At 42.9% G+C, this 26087-nt stretch overlaps 1 protein-coding gene across 6 annotated transcripts in view; it reads left to right on the forward strand.

The window, feature by feature from the left end:
* DNMBP (dynamin binding protein) overlaps positions 1-26087 on the forward strand; it is a 95901-nt gene that overhangs the window by 46232 nt on the left and 23582 nt on the right. For 4 of the 6 annotated variants that reach the window (XM_053922352.1, XM_053922351.1, XM_053922353.2 and 1 more), the window contains one exon: positions 25839-26032. In XM_053922352.1, coding sequence (XP_053778327.1) covers positions 25839-26032 — 194 coding nt within the window. Of the gene's footprint in view, positions 1-6690; positions 8042-11662; positions 11729-25838; positions 26033-26087 lie in introns of those variants that run through there. The other 2 variants (XM_045191441.2, XM_024555746.4) reach the window with 2 other exon arrangements.

Consider the following 26087-nt stretch of genomic DNA (forward strand, 5'->3'; position numbering starts at 1 on the left):
CAAATGCAGGTCTGTTTCATCACATGGCTTTATGCACTTTTCACTCTGCCACACTGTAACGTTAGTGTTGACTTAAAGAGGGACCTCTTGCTCTCTGAGCCTGCGTGGTCGGAAACAACACTTGAAAAAAACCAAATCTATTAGTGCTCGAGGACAAGGGACCCCAACTGACTCTTGGCCAACTTCCATAAACCTTATGCCAATCATAGTATTTTTTTTTCAGTACTCTCAGCTGTTGAAACTATTTGCTAGATTACAAATATACGTGAATTCAAGAGCATATATTTATGCATTGTTATATATTTTTAAACTATTCAGTCCTTCTTCACAGATGTACTTTTGACTGCTAGCTGATCGTGAATTTACTCAATTCTCCAAAATGTGTAGCCTCTCATGCTAGTAACCTCCTCAACCTGCTCACAGTTTCTTTGTTTGAACCCTCACTTAACTCGTATTTATAACCATTTAAATTCATCTTAAGATCTAAACTCTAAAACATCCTAAATGCTTCATACAGCACTGTTTCATTTAGAACATTTATACCCTTGAGAGTGTATCAGATTTCCCCCAAATATCTCCTCTTTTTCTGTATTCCAGTCTTTATTTCCTTTAACAATACCCCCACATTCTTTTCTCTGTGTTTCTGCCTTCCTTTCTCCTACTCACTCACCAGTGCTTGGTCGCTTCCTCATTTGGGGCACTCACCTTTATATCTTAGGCACCTTTCTTCTTCCTTGTTTCCAGATGCTCTTTCTACACAACCAGAGGCTATAACAGCATTCACACCTATGAGTAACTTTAGCCATAAAGTTACACTGCTGGCTGACAGGCAGTTATATGAATATTTCTTGGATCCCTACTGTGCTCTAGGTGATTGGTATATAGGAGAAGCCCTGGGGCTGCCAGTGTTTAGGAGTGTGACTGGCAAGGGAGATGAACTAGCAAAGGAGAAGGAGCAGCCAGTCAAGGGAAGGAAGAGTTTCAAGAAAGTGATGGTGTCAAAAAGCTGCTGAGAGGCCAAGAAAGACAAAGTCTTATTTGAAGAGAGATATTTGCACAGTGCGCTTCCTGCACTTTCAGTTCCTACTGTTATGTTTTAAATTCACAATAAAGAGTGAGCCTGCAGGACCTTAAGGCCCCCACCCTCACCCCCAATAACAGCAGGACCCCTGGCCCGTATCTCTCTCTATCCTCAGTGACCGCCATGGTCATCTAAATGACTGTTGGACTCAGTGACCTTGTGAAAAGCAGTTTCAGTAAAGTGATGAAGAAGGGACTAAAAAACTTTACAGGAGTCCCACCGTTTTAACAGGCGGTGAGGCAGAGTATATGGATACAGATTCGGATCAGATGGGAGATTTGACAATGAAAAGATGAAGAAACAGGCTTAGAGAGTTTCAGTGACTTCCCCAAGATTACACAGCTTGTAAGTGGCAAGGTCAGGACTCAAACCCAAGGCTAGCAAAGCTCTGCCTCACGTCCAGCACATGTTCAATACGTGCTACATGCATCAACTCACCGAATGTAAAAGGACCTACTGTGCACCCCATGTACAGAGCTATGTGGGAGGTTGGAAGATAAGTTAGAAATGGTCCTCGCCCTCAAAGAGTTTTCACTATAATAAAAGGGTATAAACAAGTGTAATGCGTTTCCGTGCCACATAAGTGGTGTTTCAGTCAATGACAGACCACGTACATGTTGGTGGTCTCATAAGATTATAATGGACCTGAAAAATTCCTGTTGCCTAGCAAGGTGGTAGCCATGGTAACGTCATTGTGCCAAGCATTACTGTCTCAGCCTATCCATAGGAATGCTACTGGCTCAGAAATGTCAGGGGGCACACACCTGGGCCCTGATGAACTTCCCACAGACACCTCCCCTTTCTAAACCAGTGTCACAACTCACCAACCCTGTGGTTCTTTCATTATGATTGCATGGTGCTGTTCAGCAATAACGAATGGAAACTTTGAAGGAAAAAAAAGAGTTTATTACAGGCCCTGGAGTGTACAAGGCATGCCAGTGGGCACACTGGGGGGTGAAGGGCAGAGAGACAGAGTTGGCCTAGGGTTCTGCTTTTATTGGTGTCGAAGGTGGGGGCCTTGGTCTCACTCTTTATTGGTGAATTTAAAACATAAAAGTAGGAATTTAAAGTGAAGAGGGAAAAAAAAGTGGCCCAAAGTATATCAACAAATATCTCTAAAACAAAGGGGTCTCTGTGGGGGAGGTGGCCTGGGCTTTATCTGGTCTCCCTGGCCATGTGTTTATCCCAGACAGCTGTCTTTGAAGTGGATGCCCCAGCAATCAAAGCTTAAGCCAGGTACTTGCATCGCAAAAAGAATAACCCTCTGTCAGGGTTTCCACTACAATTCCTCACATGTTTGTGCTGATGCTGGTGTAAACCGACCTTCTGGGCTGCCGGTCTTGAATAAAAGTGTAGACATACAATTACAGTAGTGCCGTCCAGGTGTGTGCAAGTGCAGTCGCAGGAAGTTTGCCCAGGGACGGGATCGCCCAGGGATGTATTTCTCAGAACACATCCCCATGGCTGTAAAGTTGTCATAAGATGAGAGAGATTTGCAGTGCTCTGGAAAATGGCAAAAAAGTCTAGGAATCAGAGTGTCGTTGGGGCAGAGTTTCAGAAAGTGAGGAGGATGGGTCGTCAGACTGGAGGAAGGATGTGGACAGTGGGGGAGGGGAAACTTTCCTCTACTTTCAAGGTTCTTTTGTCTGGTGTGATAATCAAGTAGACATGAGACAGATTAGCAAGAGAAAATAACCAAATTTCATGCATACATAGTATGTATGGGAACCGAATGTATGTGAGAGAGTCAGAGACCCCATTTGCGTGAGAGGTCCAGAGATAGAAAGGAAAGGTCCGCACAGAAGACATTCTGAGCTAGGGAAGAGGTGAGGTGCCTTGGGGGCTTCAAAAGGTCATTGAAGAACATTAGGAAGGGCAGGTGTTTAGTGAATGGAAGTTTGTTCTTCTCTATAGACACGTCAAAAGAGGGTATCTCTGATATCTCCTGTTATGGGCATGGCTCCTCATTCAAGTTCTTCCAGGTAGTCAAGGGAGGGACAGAAGCTTCTCCTGAGCCCTCAGCTAAAGTTGCCTTTAGCTCAGAACAATCCACAGGAACACAGCTTGGGGCGTCTAACTCTGAACCACCCCCTCCCCAGGCAATTACAGAGACATTGACAAGAATTTAGGGAATTATCTGTCATGCTGGTTTTATTGTCTCCTCCCTTTTCTTCCTTAACCAGTCCTTTACCTTCTTTTCTTTCTCCCTCCAAATCCTGCTGCCCTATCTTCACTTCTAGTATTATTTACAGCAGGGTTTCTATCCACTCTGGGAGTCACATAGATACTCTTTATCTCTGGGCACCCACCCTCTAGTAACAAACAGCAACATCAAGGGTGGAGTGCTGCCTGGGAGCTTTTGAAAGAAGGGAGGAGGTTACTGTGGTGTCAAGTGAAAGGGAGAGCCGGAGGTCTAGAAGGTTGAATTTCACCAGTAATCCTGGTATTGAGAAAAGTAGAAAAGTTATTCTCTCCTCTCTGGCCACATCTCTTTTCTTACAGGTTTATTACATGAAAAGAGCAACCCAGTCACAGCTTTTGATTAGTTCTGGGTTATAGTAACTGTGGAGGTAAAGCTGAGGGAGTTTGCATCTTTATGCAAACTAAAGGCAATAGGACTTAGAAAAGGAGAAGGGGGCACTGGCGCTGTGGCTCTGGCTCAGTTGGTTGGAATGGTGTCCCATACACCAAAAGGTTGCAGGTTCAATTCCCAATCAGGGCATATACTTAGGTTGCGGGTTTGATCCCTGGTTGGGGGTTGGGGCACATACAGCAGGCAACCTATTGATGTTTCTAACATCGATGTTTCTCTTTCTCTCTCTCCCTCCTGCCCCTTCACCCCACTCCCTGAATCTCTCTCTAAAATCAATAAATATACCCTTGTGTGAGGATTTTTTTTAAAAAAGGAACAGGATGGCAGGGTGAATCCCATATTGTAACCAGCTATTCATTCTTCACTTATTCAAAGATCGTTTCTTTTTTTTTTAAAGATTTTATTTATTTTTAGAGAGAGGGGAAGGGAGGAAGAAAGAGAAGGAGAGAAACATCAGTGTGTGGTTGCCTCTCACGCAACCCCTACTGGGGACCTGGCCCACAACCCAGGCATGTGCTCTGACTGGGAATTGAACCAGCGACCCTTTGCTTTGCAGTCCTGTGCTCAGTCCACTGAGCCATGCCAGCCAGGGCCAAAGGTCATTTCTTTTAGCTTCTTGTAGCTTCTTCTACTGGGTTATTCTATAGCTAGCATCCTTCTTACCTATAATTTATCCTCTTTTGTTTAGTCTCTTCTGATTGTTGATTTACTAAGTGTGTTTCTAAGTTGCTAAGGGACCTTTGTTTTCCCTAACAGTTAGGGAAAGATTATTCTCTACTTGTAATCTTTACTTAGAAATAAGTAAGACCATAGAATGTTAGATTTAAGATGGAAGAGAAACCATTAGCTTCCTCATTTCACACATAAGAAAACTGACAGCTAGAGAAGTTAAATGTAGCTACAAATTGTTTATCGGCAGAAATTGAACCCACAGTGTCGCTCTGTCTAATGCATGGCGAAAGCTGTCCTCCCAAGGGTGTTGCCATCCAGGTGGTTTGGTGAATCACATCAAAATCTTCACTGGGTCTAGGCAGTAGGTTCTAGATCATCGGCACGGTCTTCCCGTTGCAGTGCGGGTCTGTCTAGGTGGTGAGGAATGGAGAGGGGCAGGGGTGTGGCAAGCTTGCCTCGGTAGTAACGGTCCACCTCTGAATTAGACCATGATAGAGTGTATTTGTTAACTTGGCTTGAGGGAAATTATGGTTTTGCTATATTTTGAGATAGTCTAGTGCTATAAAGTCAAACAGATCTGGGTTCGAATGGTGGCCCTACCTTGTACTAGCTTTCGTGACCTTGGGCAGGTTATTCAAACTCTCCAAGATTCTTTATCTGTGGTAAAGTAAGGCTAACGCAAGACCCTTCTTGCAGGAGAGTGAAGAGCAAAGAAAATGTATGTTAACTTCCTAGCCCTTACCCTGGTCTCAGCACACAGCACGCACTCACAGCATGGAAGCCGTCGCTGCTACTGCTGTCGGTTTGGAAGGTGTAAGGGGACAGAACAAAGAACAAAAAACTGAATGAAAATCGGGAGATCTGACAGTCTACAGGTCACCCAGTAACTGTCAGTAGAGAATCCAAAGCGTGTGCATAATAGCACATTAGGTATTGGAGGAACACGAACCATGGGCTTTTAAAACTGAAGGGATGGGGTCATCGTTGAAGCCACTGCCTCATTTTATAGGTGGGTGATTGAGTCCCAAAGAGAATGAGTGGTTTACCTACGAGTGAACATCTAATTATTGACAAAGCACATGGCCCTGGTCTCCTTGGGTCTCTTTATATTATTTTATGAGAGGGGATTAGGTAAAAGTCCAAGGAATCATTCCTGGATGTGATGACCGGATAGCTAAGAGAGTAATCTTACAGTCCCTTGGCATGTTACTCTCTACCCAGAAACCTCCAATGACTCTCCATTCATTATCCACTGAATGAAGTAAATGGCATTCGTTTACTTCATGTCCCTTGGAATCCACCCTAACTTACCCTTCCATCCTTACCTCATTTCTCTTCCCACTCTTATACCCTTGAAAGTGTTCTGCATACCCTAGTTCTCCATATGTAGGAAGTCATGGAAACCCTGCTTATGACTGAAGGCACTGTGCAAAGGCCACCACTTCCGTGAACTCTCCAGTTGCCCCAGGGACTTTGCTTTGTTGCCTTTGCCAGTTGGTGTTTATTATAGTACTTATCACACTCAATCTTACTTTATAGTGTGTTGCTCCTGCATGGTAAGAGGCAAGGACCAACTAGGTCATCGTTTTCTCTTCCGCAGTGCCTCACACATACTAATTATCTTTCTAATGTTGGTTAAGTTCAAATAGGTATTTGTATACCCCCCTTTCTGATTTCTAGCCTCATTTTCCATCCAGGTCCTAAATATGCTGTATGAATTAGCTGGAAAAGAGACTTAGGAAATGAATGGTCTTGATGCGTCTCTGGTGCAACAAGTATCAAGCGTACATAACTGTATTCTTTGGGAAAAGAGTTCCATGCTACAGAGTTTCACTGGATCCTTCAGCGGGATGTCCAGCGTGTCTGCAGGCAGGAGCTGAAACAACCTGTGATTTGAGTGTACGCTAACTGGCAACTTGAACCCCGTACAACAGAGCTCTCAAAGGAAGAAGGGTTCTCTAGCAAAAGGGAAGGGAGTCCCAGAGTTTCAGGTGTCTGAGGATTAGAAAGCTGAACTGGGAGGACGGGATTGATGGTCCATTTTGAGCCACCTGTGAAAGCATTTATTTATACCTCTGGTTGATTACTAAAGGATTAAAGAGGCAGGTGAGACTGATATATGACCTCGCCTCGGGCTGTTACAGGGGGCTGTTTCTCTTTCCCACCGCTTTTTCTGTAAAACCTTTAGAGCAGCAGAATGCTTCTACCTTCGGTTCACAAAGCAGCCAAGCCAGTTTGACCAGCTTGAGGGAAACACCAGACAAGGCTGCCAACTCCAATCACATGAACACTAGTTACTAATTATCTGCTGGTCTCTGTGGGGAAAGATATAGGTGCTCACTGATTGGATCCTGAGGTTGAAATAACTCCACATGTATCCGTCCTCCAACCGGAGCAGCAAGAAGAGTGACTCCAACGCTCTGGGAGACATTTTAAGGAGGACAGATCCTTAGGCTAAACTAACTACCTGTCGACACTTCAGCCCAACCCAGGCCCATGGAAGAGAGAAGTAAAACTCGCATCTTTAAACACACTGAATATGTGTGAAACCCATGAGGTTAGAAAACAAAGAGGAGCTGAGGAAAAGGGACACTGGGGCCCCAGCTGGGAGTACGAAGATTGCAGGAGTCTACAGAAAAGGGACCTTGCGGTGCCGGATGGACTTTACCAAGATGACTTGGATTCCAGGTACCGAGTCCCAAGGCGGAATCGGCCCTACAGAAAAAGGCATTGCGGGTACTGGGATTTTGAGCAGAGTGAACCAAGCGGTGTGGGCTGCGAGGAAGCGAAGGAAAGTGGAAGGGACGGTATGTACCACCCAAGTGGGACTCGAGGCCATGATGGTTATTGGAATTCAGAAAATGTAGATTTGGGGACCCTGAGCCCTGGAACTAAGGGTAATTGGCTTACAGGAAGCCTGGCTGTAACCTGGAAGGCTGGAGGGACTGGGGAGACAGACGGCTCCGCAGACTGTAACAGTCTGAATTACATTCCTGAGGACTGTAAAGACACTGAACAATGGACCGGCTACAGGGGTTTGGATGACTCTCTGGGGAATTTTGGTCAACCTCAAAAGTGGCATAAAGACCACAGGAATTTTAATTACACTCTTGAGGATTATAAAGAAACTAATATGTATTACAATGACCTCAGAAATTTATATCATGTTCTTGGGAATTATACTAATGGCCAGCCTGTGGATTTGAATGGTGTCAATGAAGATAAGGAATTAGTCATGTACTATGAAGGGGGCAGAAATATTTATCAAAATGATAAAATCTATCCCAAAGCAAAGACTCATGCCGTGGAACAGAATAATTTTGAGACAGAAAGTAAAGTCTGTGATACTTTATCTGCAAACTGTGAGTGTGAACCTCAGAATTACAGAAGGACAGATTCTCTGCATCAGATGAAGAATTTGGAGTATAATGGCATTGACAAACCAGGAATGACAGCACCTGGGAGCAGAGGGGTCACCCCAGATGTGCCATGGAATCAGCAGACCGTAGGAGACCAAGGAGAATATCACGGCGGCATTCCTCAGGGCTGCTCATCAGAGAGTAATGCCTGGCGTTTAGAGGAAGAGAGAACAGTAAATGGCCCAGATACTTGGAAAAGGAATAGTTGCTTCCGTCGCACAGCACCCAGCACCCTGAGACGCTCAGAATTTGTGCAAAACAGAAAGAGAACCCAAGGTAAGAATGCCTTTAGCCAAAACAAAACCAAGCAAAACAAATAAACCCCCAAAACGACGCACTTACTTTTCTTAGAAGTATAAATCATGAAAACAGATAAAAAGGGTGGTTATACCAGGTACCTGGAACACCTGTATACTTAAGGACCCTGGGCTCCCAGAGTTCTTATTAGGTGAATCTTGAGTGGCAACAACCTTAGAGATTTAATTCCTTTGGGAGACACTTTATAGAGCAAGAGCATGTGTAGTGCTATAAACATGTAACATGCCTTTCAGAATCGGAGTGTTCTCGTGGCAACCTTCCGTCACCTCTCTTGATTCCATCAGGCATCTCTAATCCCAAATCTCTCCATTCTTCACAATTTCTGTGTTACGGGGGGTGGCAAATTTGTTCACAGGCACCAAGCAAAATTTACTTTTTTGGCATGTTCTTTCTCTGAATCCCTATGCTTCTTTAGACATTGGTGGAAGAGAAGACCTGTTTTTATTGCTGCTGTTGTTGCCTTAACTGTTGACACTATTACAGGTATCTCCCATTCCTCCCACCCCCACCCTTCGCCCCCCTTCAACTTGTTTTATGGATTGCTCATCCCTTGACATTCAGGAATGTTAAGTGAGTGATGAGCACTGGAAACTCTCGTGGGATCCAGAAGATTATATTCTTCTTGGTGCTTTGTACAAGTTGGGTATTCACATTATTTTGTCTCACTGAGCCTCAACTACGCTCTCTGTAAAATGGGGACATCAGGAGTCTTTCATTATGTAGAAGGTTATTTCTTTCTTGGCAGTTTGTCTTCTTTCTTCCTGTTCTCTGAAATGAACTCTATGTATTTCATTTATTTATTTATTTTTGCTGTTGGTGGTATTGTAATTACTGGACTCATTGTTAAACCTTTACTTTTTTTATATGTGTTACCCTCATGCCAAGCAGACTTTCTGGTTCTGGCCAGTTTGGGGTTGCCCAGCTCACGACCAGGGGATAAGGGTTAAGGTCAGAGAGAGTGAACCATCTGAAAAACCCATCTCACACCCTCTTCCTACACCGACAGTTTCTTGTCTGGGTCTCCTGCAGAATAGGCTCACTGGTGAGACTGGTGGTGGGGGCCACGGAAGACTGAAAAGCCAAGTCCTGGCGTGATGCTGGAACTGTGTGTGGTTTACCCCATGGTCTTCCAACACAGGCTTGACTGCGCTTGAATTTCCAGGGCGCCATTGTGGACAGAGCAGGCTTTCTATCTCCATTTATACACATAAAAACGGAACCAAACCGGCTGTAGTGAGGAGGCCAGGTATTTAGCAGCTGGCCACTTTTTTTCCAAGGTGCATTTTTGCTCTGAAATGATAGCTATTGGATGATTTCCAAATTACTTACAGCTCAAAAAAGGTCTGATTCTGTGATTCCTGATGTTGGTTTTCGTATTGTTCCTATTCCCATCCCCCACCGCTGTTTCTTAGATGAACGTTGCGTCCTATCTTTATTTCCTTATTGTATTAAGCCTCCAAGCTGTAACCTAAGTGTGTTTATTCTGTTTGACTTAGCAGGAGTCAAGCCCTTCTCTCTGGAGTGTCTCAAGGTGCCCTGTGATCTCTCTGAAACCAGCCCAGTTCCACCTCTGTCACTTCTATTTTACAACTTTCTCTCTATTTGAGGACTTAACTTTTGGTCGTATGTTCATATTTAGCTCAATTGACGCCCCTTTTTGTATCTCTGATACCTTCCTTAACCTGTAACGAAATCTTGATTTTTACCGGAATCTCTGTGCCCTCTGACACTCTCTGCTAGCTGTCTTACAGCACATGCGCCCCTGCGGGTCCTGAACCTTAGTCAGTCACAACAGGTCATTACAGACAGGAAGTAAGCGTTAGCGTCGGTTGTCTACCTGGCGTTCAAATCCAGCTCCGCTGTTTACTAACAGTGTAACGTTGGACGAACTACTCAACATCTCTGAGCTTTGTATTCCTTATTTGTAAAATTAAAAAAATGCTATCTCATGGTGAGATCATCTGAAAACAACAAATCACGTCTGGAATGTAGTAGGCGCTCATAAATCATATTTCTTCATCTTTTATGACCCACTTTCCTTTCTAATTACAAGTTGCGCCCCCCCCCCCCCCAAGACTGTCACTGCATGGTCCCCTCCTAAGATCTTCACTGAACCCCGACTGGACATCTGCCCTCTGACTCTGTGTTTGCAGGTGTAATTATCCAGGTGGAGTGGCCTGTCCCTTTCTCCTCTCTCATTCTACCTCTCACTCCATCTGAGAAACAAAGGGCTGTTCTGTGGCTGCCCCCAGCCTGACTCCAGACTAGCAACCAGGTCTGTTCTACCAGGATTTGCCTTTTTCCTCCCCTGTCTTATCAGATCATTCCCCTGGGAAGCCTCCATCTTAGACACTGTCAGAGCAGAGCCGTTAGGGGTCTGCCCTTCATCCTGGGATGTGAACCCTAGCCCCGGGCAGTGATCCTTGCCCCTAAGGGCTGCTCTTCTGGGGTCTCAGTGGAAAGCTGGCAGTGTTTGTTGAACCTCCTAACTTGGAGGGATCAAATTCCATACTATCTCCCAGCCCCAGACAGCTGTGGATGACTGCCAGGCCCCTCTGGCCTCCGGCTCTTACTGCTTTCTGCCCAGTTCCCCAGCCTCATCGCCCCTGCACGATTCAAGGATTTAAGGTGAACTTCTGCACAGATTTTGAGGCTGTTCTTCCTTTGGCGTCCTCTTGTCCAGGATTTCTCACAATATCTAGCCACTTTTGATTCCCAGACTTGAGCCTTTGACTTCGCAGCCCAAGAAGACAGCCAGTTGTTTTCGCTTTATTCCCGCTCACACTGAAAGACGAGGGATTGCCAGTGGGGCGGGGAGGAAATCAGAAAAATATGGGTCTCACCTAGTTTGCTTCCCTTGTTTCCAGTCTCCTCCAGTTTCTGCCTGCTTTTGGTTGTTTCCTTTATACAGTTATTTTTAAAAAATACCTTGTCCAGAGTTGCTAATAGACATTAGTACAATGTGAGCTACTATTCTCCACGGCCAGAGTGGCACGAAGGTCTCGCACTTGCTAGTAACATAAACAGGTATGATGGGAAGGGAAGCTGCTGCTTCAGCTTCCATGTTAACTGGGTTGAAAGTGATATTAGGATATCAAAATGAAGAACTCTTACAGAGAGAGATGCGAAGCTGGAATTCAGGTGAGAGGTAAGACTAGTGATTCAGGGTTGGGCAGCCGCCTCACAGAATCCTTTTGTATTGTTACTAGAAGGACTTCACGCATCACCAAGACCAGTGTGTTATAAATAACGGGCAACCACCATGACTGGGTCTCGAAGTCTATTTAGTAGGTTATGACTAGCATTTTTGAAAAATAAAATAGAGGTGAATAGAAAATTTGAAGCACCTCAAGTAGTAAACGTAAGCATGTAATACTTTGGTGTGTGTGTGATGTAAACATATACACCGAGTCACATTGTAAAGTTTGGGTCACAGTAAAAAGCGTTTGGAAAAAACCTCTTAAATCCAACCCACTTACTTTACGAATGAAGAAATAGAGCTCAGAGAAGTTGAAATGTGTGTCTGAGGTAACCAGTTAATCCTGAGATCAGAAAGAGAATCTATGTCTCTTGATTTAGCACATCCCAGAGCTGAAGCCAGAAGTGCAGCTGTGAGTTCCTTCTGCACAGAGCTTAGAAGAGCAGGTGAGTATTGTGTGGGGGAACCAGAGGAGGGGCTTCCAGTGGAGGGGACGCAACTGTGTCATAGGCAGCAGAGCTGCAGAGAGGGTATGGACTGAGGAAGGAGCTTTGCATTTGGTAGGTGGGGTGAGGAACAGGAGTAACAGACACACAAAACATATTCTAGGGAGTTCAGAAGGGAAGTGGTGATGAGGCTGTAAAAGCAATTTCTTCAAAGCTTGGATGGTAATCGCCGTAGAGCAGCAGAATCCAAGGAAATCTCTGCTTTGCTGTTCTCCCAAGATAAGAAAAACCTGAATAGATGGGAAGGCACTTCTGCCAACGTTACACAGATAGCTCAGAGTTTTTAGGACTGATAGTCAAGGTTCCTTTTCTTTGAGAGCATGTGAACGTGGTATCTTTGTATCTGCTGTGTGTATTCAAACTACTGGAATGAAGTATCTTCTAGTCAATCCAAGCATTAGCTGTTTATCCTGGGTAATTTCATATGCTGATTACTAGCCATGGGTATAGCAGATGCCGTGAGGTCTCTGCCACTGTAGAGACAAGGGGGCATATTCATAGGCATAAACTAGGCAGTGACAAATGGCCAGCAAAACTGTGGAATTATATTATTATTATTATTATTATTATTATTATTATTAGTGGTGGTGGTGGTAGTGGTACTGACTTAATTTACATGCGTTACAGTTTTCAGAGCACTTTTTGCAGCTCTTACCTAATTCTGTTCTAATAAGTATGAGCCATTCGTGTATTTTTATCTAACAAAGTTATTGAGTGCCAAACACTAGGTTACATTCTAGATCTAGACACAGATTACCTTAGGAGCCTGAGGAGGGATGAGACCATTGTTCCAATGCAAGTGGACTGAAACCAGGTATCCTACAGACCAGCTGTTCATTTTCTCTTGTGTGGGCTGTCGTTCTTGTGACATTTTTGCTTTTCTCTGCGCTTCTGGTTTTGTTTCCTCTTACTACAGACCAACACTTTCTGTTCACTCATAGTTTCTACTCCCACTTCACTTTAGATTACACATAACCATAGTTGTCCCAAAACTGTGTTGGGCGATTCTTGCTGCTTCTGCTTCTCTTCCTGTCTGATCTGCCTGATAGTTCTTAATTCAAATTCCCAGGAAAACAAGAATTTCTTACTTAGGCTTCGCCATAAGAATTAACCATACATGCCTGGGTTGCAGGCCAGGTCCCCAGTTGGGGGCGAGCGAGAGGCAACCACACATGGATGTTTCTCTCTGAATCTTTCTCCTTCCTTTCCCCCCTCTCTAAAAATAAATAAATAAATTTTTAAAAAATAAAGAATTAACCATTCATTGATAAGGTACACATCCGTGGTCAACGGAAGTCGTGAAGTCTGGGTTAGGGGTCATCTAATTTAAATCGTAGCTACAGGGGCTACTAACTGATGGTGCCAACTCAGTATATGGTGGACTCCGGGGTATGTGGGGGGGGAGGGGCAGGTGTTCCAACACTTGGCCAGCCCAGGTCAGCCCCAGCATTTGCAAGTGGGTGAAGAAGGTATCTCTGGTTGTCACAATGGCAGGGTACAGGGGGCTACTTGTGTTTAGAAGGCAAGGGCCAGGGACACTAAGTGTCTTAGGCGTTTAGGACCTTCCTGCACCCTGAGGAATTGTCCTGCCCCAAATGCCAGTTGTGTCCTCATGGGGACACTGCAGAAGATGAGTCAGACTTGCGCCTGACTTCAGGAACCCGCAATTTCCAACAGAAACAACCTGTAAACCAATAATTAAGATACAATTTTACAAATGCTGTAAGGGGAACAATTATATCACTTTCCCAGACTTGGCCCTACCACCTGTGTAACCCTGTTTAAATTATTTAATCTCTCCGTGCTGTAGTTTCCACATCAATAAAACCAGGTAGTGTACCTAGATGGCAGTATTGTTGCGAGACGTAAGTGAGTTTACAGGAAAACAAGTACTTGGAATAGTGCAGTGGAGTCTTACACACAGTGAGCGCTAAGCAAACGTGAGCTGCTGTGATTGACATCATCCGTAGACTGGCGCATAGATCCCGTGTCGCCTCTGAATTGGGTTTGACAGGTATTTACTAACTCGTACTGTGCGAAGCATGGGGTTTTCCTGAAAAGGGTACCTCCCTGCCTGCCCCCCACACACACACACATAGGAGTTTACACATCAGTTGAAGAGACAAATAGTAAAAATATGAACAATTAAAGAAAGTACACAGGTATATAACATAGACAGTAAGTGCTATGGGCAATCATACGGGGGAAAGCCCAGTTTTTACCTGAGTTATTGGAAGAGTTTAGGAAGATGTTTGAACTTAGGCTAAAGCTTAAAGGAGTACTGAGGGGTTGGCGTAGGCAGAGAGAAGCAGAACATTCCTGGTTGAAGACGCTATATGAGCAAAGATACATAGTTGTTGTGGCAGAGGAACACGGCGGGGTAAAGAACTAAAGTATTGAAATCTCAGGAACCAGATGGGGGCCTGAGGAGTAAGTCAGAGCTGGACCTGCGCCTGGCGAGTCATCCTCTTAGATGTAATCACTGAGATGGAGCAGACGACTTCTCCCAGGAAAGGAAGGACTAGGGGAGAGAGCAGGGGCCTAAAAACTGAGTCTGGGAGTTGCCCACTGCTTGGGGGCAGGAGAAGGGGGGAGGCCAGTAAAAGGGCAAGATCATTTGAGGGTGTCAGAAGAAAAACAGCATTGAAAGTAAGAGAAAATGGCCAACACTTTAAAATGCCGTGGGAAAATCAAAGGTAACACCGTTGGATTTGGTGAGGAGGTTACCGGCTGACTAAAAAGGCAGTGTGACTAGGATAGTGACGGTACGGAATTAATTGCAAAGGTTTAGTTGGGGGTCGAAGCCATAGAGAGAGAGTGTGAAGACTACTTTTTCAAGACCTTTCACAAAAAGAATCAAAGAGATTTAACTGCACGTGGAGGAGGGGATGGGGGGCAGTGGGGGACACAGAGTTCAACCAAGTTTTCAGTGGTTAGACATGCATATAACTGACAAAGGGGTACCCCCAGTGAGTCTTACACCCAACACCATGTATAGTTACTACAATATTATTGGCTGTAACTTACATCTTCACAACTATTTGGTAACTACCAATTTGTACTTACTCTTTTTCAAAAATCGTTGACACTATTACAGGTGTCCCCCATATCCTCCCTTTCCCCCCTCCACCCGATGTGTGCTTCTTAATTCCTTCACCTTCTCATCCAGCCCCCACCCTTCCCACCATATGGCAACCATCAAAATGTTCTCTGTATCTATGAGTCTGTTTCAGTTTTGTTTGTTTATATTGTTTATATTGTTTGTTTATATCATTCTTTAGATTCCACGTGTAAGTGAAATCATATGGCATTTGTCTCTCTCTAACTTATTTCACTTAGCACAATACCCTCTAGTTCCATCCATGTTGTCACAAGTGGTAAGACTCACTTTTATGGCCAAGTAATATTCCACTGTGTGTGTGTGTGTGTATGCACGCGCCACTTCTTTATCCATTTGTCTTTTGATTGGAGCATTTGATCCATTTACATTTAAAGTAATCATTGATAAGTATGTCATTATTGCCATTTTATGAATTGTTTTCTGATTATTTTTGTAGTTCTCTGTTCCTTTCTTATTCTCTTGCTCTCTTATATTTGTTGACATTCTGTTGTGTTGCTTTTGGATTCCTTTCACTTAATTTCTTGTGTATCTCTTGTATACTTTTGGTTTGTGGTTATCATAGGCTTAATATATACCAAGCTATGTTTATAGCAGGCTGTCTTAAGTTGATGGTCACTTACATGTGGACATATTGTATAATCACTACTATTTTTACTCTCCCTCTCCATCTTTATGTTTTTGTCATTATTTTTTTATTTCTTGTATGTGTATGTTTGTATCACTTAATTTCCTGTTGTAATTACACATGATTATCCTACTTTTGCCTTTTAACCTTTGTATTAGTTTTAGTGTTGGTTGATCTACTGCTTTTATTGTGTTTGCCCTTGTCGATGAGAATTTTTTCTTTGCAATATTTTCTTATTCATATTTTTATTTCCTCCTCCTCTTCCACCTTGTCTTCTTCTTCAGGAACTCCCTTGGACTCCTTCCTCTTTCTCTTGTCTGGGAACCTTTTAATCTGTCCTTCAGTTCTAAATGATAGGTTTACTGGGTGGAGTAATCTTGGTTGTGGGTCATTGATTTTCATCACATTGAATATTTTGTGCAAATCCCTTCTGGCCTGCAAAGTTTCTGTTGAGAAACCAGTCAGCTGGTAATCTAATGAGGCTCCTTTGCAGGTAACTAACTGTTCTACTCTTTCTGTTTTGAAGATTCTCTCTTTGTCTGTAACATTTGGCATTTTAATTATGATGTGTCTTGGTGTGGGCCTCTTTGGGTTCCTCTTGTTCAGGACTCTGTGTGCACTTCCTGGACTTGTATGTCTACTTCCTTTGCCAGGTTAGGGGAGTTTTCAGTCATAATTTCTTCAAATAGGTTTTCAGTTCCTTGCTCTTCTACTTGAGGTACCCCTATTGAGGTGACTGTTGTTACTCTTCATGTCCCAGAGGTCCCTTAAACTAACCTCCTTTTTTAAAATTCTTTTTTTTTCTTTTTGCTACTTTAATTGGATATTCCAATTGGATTTTCCACTAGCTTTTCTTCTAAATCACTGATGCTATCCTCTGCTTCCTATATTCTGATGTTGATTTCATCTAATGTGTTCTTTATTTCGGTTACTGTATTCTTCATTTCTGACTGGTTCTTTTTTATGTTTTCTATCTCCTTTTTAATGTTTCCTATCTCTCCGTGTAGTTCTCCCTGAGAAAATCAATTTTCCCCCTAACTTCATTGAGCATCCTCATAACCGTGTTTTGAATTCTGCATCTGTTGGTAGCCCTCTCTTCAGTATTTATACGTTTTTGTAATTAAAACTTCAAAGAGGATTATAACTCAGATCAAGCGGATTTTTTTGGTGCACAGTTAAAAAACATACATAAAATGTTTTGAGAGCAAATGAAAGTAATAAAAGTAAACTACCTAATAGACGCTGAAGAAAATCTGATTTTATAGAGTAGGATAGACAAATAGCCAGAGGGCCATGAAGATGAACAAATTTTAAAACATCACTGTGGTGTTGTTATTTTTTAAAAAATATGTTTTATTTATTTATTTTTAGAGAAAGGGCAAGGGAAGGAGAAAGAGAGGAAGAGAAACATCAATGTGTGGTTGCCTCTTGCGTGCTCCCTACTGAGGACCTGGCCCGCAACCCAGGCATGTGCCCTGACTGGGAATCCAACTAGCAACCTTTTGGTTCACAGGCCTGTGCTCAATCCACTGAGCCACAGCAGCCAGGGCCACTGTGGTGTTGTTACTAAACAGGAAAATATAACATGGAAAATGGTCATGCTCATATGGATGAGGCATATAACCCAGAACAGGACTTGGCATTTCATGGAAAGCACTGGCTTGGGATGCTCATTTTTAATATACAGCATTATTAGCTGTGTGGTCTCAGGCAAGTCATTTCATTGTTTGGTGCCTGTTTCCTCATTTGTAAAATGAGAATAGTAGTAAAAGTTTCCCTCAAGAGATTTGTTATATATAGCATCAGTTGTGTGTGTGTGTGTGTGTTTAGAAAATAAAGCTTTTTATGTAAAGTTTTATTGGTTGGTTATAATCAAATTTTGCTTATTAAGCAGTGATAATTTTTTCTAATTAATTATTTTACAAAGACGATCTTCGCCTTCTTGATAACAGCACTTCTACTTTCTACAGATGAGATAATAATAGCCTCACTGTTTTAAGCACACCAACAGCACACCTCTCTAGGATTTATGTGTATGTGGTAACTGTTGAGAAATGGTGTTGCAGTTGGTGCTAGTTTTAAACTTGTTGCCCCAGCAGCAGAAGAAATTGCAGACTCTTGTGCTCGGGGCACTTGAGTCTTGTGTGCTCTACTGACTAGCGCCTGGAAAAGGAAGAGGGAAGTGAGAGGCTTTGGGCTAGGTTTCCCCGAGGTGGACACCCTCCCAACAGGGATTGGACTCCAGGCTGCTTGCCAAAAGAGGCAGGGCAGTTACTGAGCAAAAGCCACAGGGAGAGTTTTTTCAGTCGCTGCTGAGATTCAGGACCTGAAGCTTGGTGATCCTAGAAGGGTCATCTGTGAGCCTTGCAGGCAGTCACAGGCGAGCCAGGGAACACAGTGCTGAAAGTTTTACCCGGAGCAAACTTTCTCCAAAAAGGGGCTGTGTAGGTGCTAAAGGAAAAGGAGCAGTGGGGGCTGGGTGGGCTGGCTGGAGTGATGCGGTAGGACGGAAAACCAGGATTTATAACTCCTCCAGTTGGGCCTGGGGAGGAGATGAGCACATTTTCAGACTGCCTCCTCTCAGGGCTTCTAGACAGATTGCTCAGCAGGCAGTTGTGTTTGGCTTTTCTCGTGAGACTAACAAATTGTCGCTTCAGCAGCATTTTATTGCTCATTTTCTTCAGCATTGTAAAGGGATTAGGTCAGGAAAGAAACCTCAGATTATTAAAAAGTGAAGAAAGCATTTGAAATGGATTAACTGGGCAATTGGAAGCTGTAAGTATTAGAGCATTCTCGCCGATAGCAAATGTTCTTTTTTTACTTTATTATTCTCTGTCGTATCAGCATTACATGTTCACTATAGAAAAGCTAGAAAATACAGTAAATGAAAAGGAAGGAAAAATGTCAGAATTTCTATCATCTTCAAGACTTTTTCATTTTCAAATATTTGCATTGAAAATATTTTCCCTTATGAACAAAATTGCATTTATTTCATAAATTATTTTGTGATCTGCTTTTTCACTTAATAACACAAAATGTTCCATATTAACAAATGTAAATCTGTATTTCAATGGCCATAATAGTATTCTATTACACAGATGTGCCGTAATTTATTTAACCGGGCCCCTTTTGGGAGGAATTTTGGTTATTTCTGGTCAGGTCATTTGTTAATGTTTTGTACATTGAAGGACATTCCTATATGTACATCTTTGTGCACTTGTCCAATTATTTACATGGACTGAATTCCTAGAAGTAGACTCCTTGTTTCAAAGGCTTACGTTTTATTTTCTAAAAAGTAGAGAAATTACTAAAGATTTTTTCTTACTGCCCTGTCTTGGGTGCCAAGTGTCTCAGGGTTACCAAGAAGGAGCTAAGGTTTTGTGAAGGGGGCTCTCCCTGTACCTGAGTAAAAAAGGTCTATCAAAGGGCATGATTCTAAAAAAAAGGCCTTTCCCTTTATTTTACATCATTTCTGCCATGAATGATGTGGAAGACTATCAACCATTTACTGTGCAATGCACTTACACAGATTTGATTCTGCGAAGGGATTGTTTACATTACACTGAGTGGGGGTTTATAGCTGTAATCCTGTGAACATACGCATGTATGTTTAAATATACATCCTTGTTCACTGTCTTAATGGTGGGTGAACTGTAACTCTACAGAGGTTGAGTAGTGCTTTAGACTCGCATGTGTTATCATTAGCTACCAGGTGGCCACAAACCCCCACAAACTAGTAGAATTCCAGGTTACAACTCCTGTGATTTGCCTGGAGACAGACTTGTTATTGGTTAGGAGCACCGCATGGGCTCCAGTCCCAGTCTTCCACTTACTGGCCCAGTTACTGAACTTCTCTTCATCTCTCATCAGTAAAATGGAGGCATTAGTAAGATTAAGTAGCTAATACCTGTAAAGTGCTTAGAACAGTCTGGACACGTGGTCAGTGCCATGTAAAATTTACAGCTAAAAGGAGGGCGAGAAGCAACGACACTGGGGGCTTACCATCCAGCCAAGAAAGCCTCACAAGTTAATGCTGCGATTTTAGGAGCAGGAAGGGGCTCTCCAGCACGAGTTGCCCTCTCTCAGATGGCTTAGAATTTCCCCAGCAGAGGCGTATCTTAGCCTGGCAGTTTGTTTTACATGACTGGCAATACGTGAACAGATTTTTGTGAGATTAAAAATAATAATTCAGCTCAAGTCCCCAGTGATCCTTCAACCCCAAATCCCAGTTCCCTCCCTGAGGCCAGCTCTGAGGAGCTCGGTGTGTTCTCCTTCCAGGCCTTTTTCTGTGCACTTACATAGTGTAGGTACGGGATGGGCAACAGTGGGTTTGCAGTTGTGAGTACATGAGGCACAGAGTTTAGTCTTGTGTTATTGTTTATTAATTATTGCATTATTTATTTGTACTACAACTGTGAACCTACTTTTGCTCACCCCTATATATTCAATATATGGAAATATGGGGGGGGCGGTTTGCAGGTTTTCTGTCATTGATTCTCTTTTTCTCTCTCCAAAAATGGCATATTATTCTGCAACTTTCTTTTCCTCAGTTTCTTATAAAATCTGTGAGCTGTGAGCAGGGTCCCCAGTCCCTGTGAATACTCTGTGCTGTCCCTGCTGCCCTGGGACCAGCCTGCTGAATCTGCATTCTGATGGCTTTAGGGTGAGGTGCCTAAAGTAGGGGGTACAGTTCCCTTGGCAAAGCCAGGGCCAGGCCTGGCCTGGGGGCAGGATGCAGAGAGGTACTAGTGCAGACAAAGTAGACACTCGCCGCCTGCTGTCCAGCTCTGCCTCGTAAGGTATCGTAAGAGATGGATGGGCCTTTAGAATTCTCCCCTAAAAAGAGCACCCCAAAAAGCAACGCATAGCAGGGGTTGGAAAAGTAAGCTCTTGGATTAAGAGCTCCTGAAGGAGAATTGGGACTGCTGAGGATGAGGAAAGGAAAGCTGATAGGGCAAAGGTGTTGAGCCTGAGCAAAAAGCAAGGCCCCTCTTCCGCATCTCTGTCCAGTTAGTGGAGAAATCCAGCTCCATCCTTTAGAACTGCTCTGCCCTGATAGCCTGGGGGACTCAGGGCAATTCATATGTAAATATGGGAAAGCCTGGGGGAATTTTAGGGGCTGGGAGGGCATTCCAGAGCTCTGGGAAGATTCTGCTCTGCCTGCTAACTCGTCAATGCACTGTACCACCATACACTGTGTCAGAGTTTGGCACTGCAGTGCCTCCTGGGGTTGCTGGAGTCCACCCCAAAGCAGGTAGAACAGTGAGCCTCCTTCTCACTCAAGTGCAGCGTGGGACCATGCTGGAAATTCCAAGATTTTCCTTATCAAAGACAGAGCCAACTTTCAGGGCAAGGGGAAAAGTGAGTGGCTTTTCTCTTTAATTCTACTTTAAAGTGTGGCGGTGAGAGCTGTGGGAAGCTGCAGGACGGCCAGATTGCTTCCTTGGCACACAGAGGAATGAGCCTGGTGAGAAAGGACTAACTTGAGAAGGTGGGAGCATCTTGAGAAGTAGTGGGGTCGGACCTGGGGGGTGGGTGGAGAAGGAACTGGAAAGGGGACCAAAAGGAAAAAAACCCCACCAAGCATTGTTTTGTCACCACAAGTAAATTTGTGCCGTCAGCCCCAGCGCCCCAACACCTGCAGGGCCCCCCTGAGAAGAAGGCGGGACTGCTCTGCACGTCTCGTTGATAGACTGGTGCTGGGCCACCACTTCCTCCTGTGCTTCCTCCTCCACAGATTTTATTGTTCTTAAGGAAAAGTACAGTTTTATGGCATCTGAACGGAGCATTTCGACGGTGCGTTTTACCTTAACCCTGGTGCCGATGGCATTTTCCGGCTCATTGTGGGAACATGACTAAGTTGGTATTGAGTCATAACCTTACCCGGTTCCCTCCACAATTCCACAAGGCCGATGTTATTATCTTTATTTCACAGATGAGGAAACTGTCCCAGAGGTAAAAATGGACTTTCGTGGGGGCTTCCCAGAGAAAGAGTGGGGAAGTGTAAGATTCAAAGCTCCTTATCTCCTCTGCGCTGGCTGCGGGTAGAGGCTGCCTTCTCGCACTTGGTTGTCCCAGATACTAAAATTTTAGATCAAGCTTTTTCCTTAGAATATATTTGGAATAATGGAAAGACAGTTTTACATTTGGAATCTTTTCAAGTCATATATTTCTAGTTTGACTTAATGTTTAAGTATTAATTAATGTGTGTGTGGAGCCTCAGGTCACATGCATCTTCAGAAACACCTAGGATTTTGTTAAAGTTGCACATATCCGGGTCCGTCCCAGATGTGCTGACTCAGACTCTCAGGGCTGGTGGTAACCAGGAAACTGCAGTTTAACGAAAACGTCCCACTGGGGGGCGGTTAATCATGCTAAAGTGTGTTTGGTTTTGTTTTTTAAAGGCTATACAAGAGTGTATAAATTCACCTGCAAAAAAAAAAAAAAATGCTGGTAGTTTAAGAGAATTGTCAACATATTTTTTCTTTTAATACAAATAAAAATCTGATTTTGTCTCTTAGTGGAAGTTGCTGGCTTCTGACTGGTAGGTACTTGCTGGTGTTTTATGCTTTCAACCACTATACTTAACAGAACTTTGATTTCTGGGAGATAATAGTTTCCAGGGAATTTTTTTTTCCAATGGCTTAAAAAGACAAAAGTTTATTTCTCTCTCATGTAATAGTCCAAGGAGAATGCTCCAGGTCACTTAGGCACCCAGGTTCCTTCCACTCTGGTTTTCTGCCATCCCCTATGGTGTTCCTCATCTGCACGGTTGAAGCTGGGTTGCAGGCAGCTCCAGCTCCAGGGAAAGGGCAAGACCTTGGAGGAGCACGTAGGTAGTTTCCAGGGAATTTTTAAGATCTGAAGCACATAAGCCCTTGACTTTTCCTAGTTGAGATACCAGGCTAGGGAGGCAAAATGGTACATGCTTAACTACATAGGATTTAGATTTAAATATTGTTATGATTCAAATGCCAGACTGCCATTTACTGACTGCAGACCGGGGGTGAGGTGGTCAGTCTCTCAAAGCCCAGGTTTTCTTATCTGTTCAACAGGAATGATAACACTACTTCAGAGGGTCAGCGTGAGTATGAAATGAGTTCAGGGACCTGATATGTGAAGTGCAGGGCACCTGGTAGCAATTCGATAAATGCTCTCCCTTTGCACAGCTTTTTAGTCCTGTGTTAAAAATGAGTTTCTTTGACCAATGCGGAACCGCTGTGCTGTACACCTGAAACTAACACAATTTCCATGTCCCTTATGCCTTAGAAAAATAAAATAAATGAGACATAAATAAATGATATCCTCTTCTCACCTTGCCACTTATGAAATCATATTTGGGACTGAGATTCTATTGCTTTGAAATTGCAAAGAAAATTTAAAACAAGCCTATTGAAAATAAATTTTCATACACTACAATTAATTTAGAATTATAATTTAGCACTCTGATAGAATAAGAGTTATGTTTGAAATTTTGTCATTCATTCTACCAAAAATAAGTTCAAGAAAGGTATTTTTCTTTATATCTTTTTAAACTCCATTTTGAGTAATATCAAATTTACAGAAAATTGCAGTAGTACAAAGAACCACCTGTGTATCCTTTATTCAGATCCGCCAGTGTTTAACTCCTGGCCCTGTTTTCGTTTTCATTCTCTCTCCTCCTGTGTACACACACACACAGTTTTTTTAGTCTCTGAACTATTTGAGAGTAGGTTGCATATATCATATCTCTTACTAAGGTACAGTGTATATTTTGTATGAATATAGATATTCTCATACAAAATCGATTCTCATAGATTTGCTGTTTGGGGACATTTTCATTGATTTAATCATTAATACGACCTACGAGTTTACATATTACAGTTTCATCGGTTGCCGTAGTAGCATCCTTTGTAACAGTTTTTCCCCAGATCAGGATCCAGCCCAGAATCACACCTTGCATCTGTTTGTGGTCTCTCTCGGTTGGGAACCACGCCTCAGGCTTTCTCTCTTTCATGATGTGGTATTTTGAAGAATGCACATCCTCAATTTGGGTCTGTCTGATGTTTCCTCAAGGTTCCTTTCAGGTTATGCGTGTTCGCCTGGACTGCTTCATCCGGGACATGGCTTGTTTTCAGATGTCACATGGAAACACACGATGGCTCTTTGTCCCTTTTTGGTGATTTGGATTTTGATTACTCAGCTATGGTATTATCCATTTCTCCACCATATAGCTACTATTTTCACTTTAGTCATTAATATGTAATTTGTAATAACTAATTGAAACTATACAAATACCCTGATCACCATCCGCCCCGCCCCCCGCCTCCCCCCCGCCCCCGCACTGCAATCACTCTGATGATTTGTGCCTGAACCAGAGTTTATTCTGATTGTTACAAAATGATGGTTTTTTTGAACTCCATTATTTTTCTATGTTTATTCTACCACAAGAGCTTTCTCTCCTCTCATTTATTTATGTACTTACTATTGCCAATATGAGCTCATGGATTCTTATCTTACTCAATGGAATAATCCAGGGCTTATTTATTTTGATACCTAAATTGTACCAGATTTGGCCAGTGGGAGCCCCCTTGGACACAGCCCCCCGTTTTGCTGAGCACTTCCTTACTTTCTGCCCAGAGACATCTCAGGCTCATTTACACCTTCCCTGCCTGGCCCTGGAATTAGTCATTTCTTCATAGAATTCTGGTGCCTTTTAGTGGAGGATGGTTTTTAGGAATCAGAATCTGGATTGCACTTTCTAAACATAGGAGTTCCTAAATTCTTAGAGAAGGGGCAGTGGGGAAGATTTTTGGAGACTAAAATCTTATCTGAAAGTCTAGTTTTCTAAAGTAGTTTGAACACTTGTATTTTTGCATCTTAGGGCTGGAAAAAAAATTCTTGTAATTATACTGAGACTTACTAATATATTTACTTACCAAATCTGGAGCTAAGTGGTTCTTAAGGAATTTGAAATAAACAGCAGAGATTGCTTCACTGTTGAAATTTTTTTAGTTGTTTATTTGAGTATTTAATGTCATTTTAATGAACAAATGCCATCCCATCTACATAAATAACTCTCATCACATGTATCTAAGTAACAGGTAAGTAAAAAGCTAATAACAAGATAACTTACTTGTTTTCATTTTTAGATCATGCAGCGTGGTTCTGCAGAGGTGTTTTAAATTGGAAATACCATTAAAGTACTTCATGTTTATAGTCCATTTGTATCTTCTAGGACATCTGAAGTAACAGTATTTGCTTGTGAGGCTTTACTAATGTTTTGATAGGAAGAATCTAAATAATTTTTGCATATTTTATTATATACTGATGTTAATTCACCATCACATGACTGGAAAGCAGTGGGTTCTGTAGTCACCCCAAATCTCAGATGGGTAATTTATGCCTAATTCTTGTCTTGCACTTACTTGGTATTATTATGTTCCCCATGATATTCTTTTTAATGTGCTATATCAACAATTTTCAACTGGTGTGCCACAAAAATTTTTAAAGAGGTCAGGGTACTGACTTCTTTTCCCTTAGAATGTCAAATAAAAAAATGATAACAGCCAACGCAACAATAGCCACCTGGTGTGAATGAATGAAAATTATACTTACTTTTTTTGTTAGATTGTCAAAAATATGTTTTTTGGTGTGTGGCAGAATTTTAGAAATTAGTTTATATGTCCCATGAGATTAAAAAGGGTGAAAATTGCTGTGCTATACCAGTGTTTTTTTTTAAGATTTTATTTATTTATTTTTAGAGAGAGGGGAAGGGAAGGAGAAAGAGAGGGAGAGAAACATCTATGTGTGGTTGCCTCTCATGTGCCACCTACTGGGGACCTGGCCAGTAACCCAGGCATGTGCCCTAGACTGGGAATCGAACCGGCGACCCTTTGGTTCGCAGGCCCACATATATCAATGTTTTTAACTGACAGCTTTGTATTTCTGCTGTTGAGATCATGGAATGGACTCTATACCCAATTAAATGAAAGTAATTCTTGATAGGAACAGCAGCTTTTTCAACCTCTTTGCTGAGGAAGTTGGGGACATTGACTTGTCCTCATCAAATGGGCCAACTACTCTTTTTTTAGGACAAACTCTAAAAATGGTATCGCACATATGGGAAAAATTCTCTGCAGTGATGGCCTTCTAAGCTCTTCATCAGTTCGTGAGTGGAACTGGCCTGTGGGGTCAGATTTCCTGATAGTTGACAACTGTGAGGCCTGTGGTCCTCAAGGACTGTGTTCCTTTCACATCAAACTGGTGAAGAGTCTTGCTTTAGCACACAGAGAGATACTGACCAGTTTTCTTTTCCCTTCTAGAAATGACGCTCCTCTCCTCTCAGTCTTCCTCACCAGTGGCCCCTTCCGGGTCTGTGTCCACTGAAAACCCAGAGCAGAGGATGCTGGAGAAGAGAGCCAAGGTGGTAGAAGAACTTCATCAGACGGAACGAGACTACATTCGGGATCTGGAAATGTGTATCGAGCGGATCATGGTCCCCCTGCAGCAGGCACAGGTGGGAACTGAGGGAGCAAGTTAGCTTTACTTTGACCGTGGTTCTCCAAGGCTGA

This window comes from Desmodus rotundus, chromosome 4 (assembly GCF_022682495.2).
Source record: "Desmodus rotundus isolate HL8 chromosome 4, HLdesRot8A.1, whole genome shotgun sequence".
NCBI classification, from domain to species: Eukaryota; Metazoa; Chordata; class Mammalia; order Chiroptera; family Phyllostomidae; genus Desmodus; species Desmodus rotundus.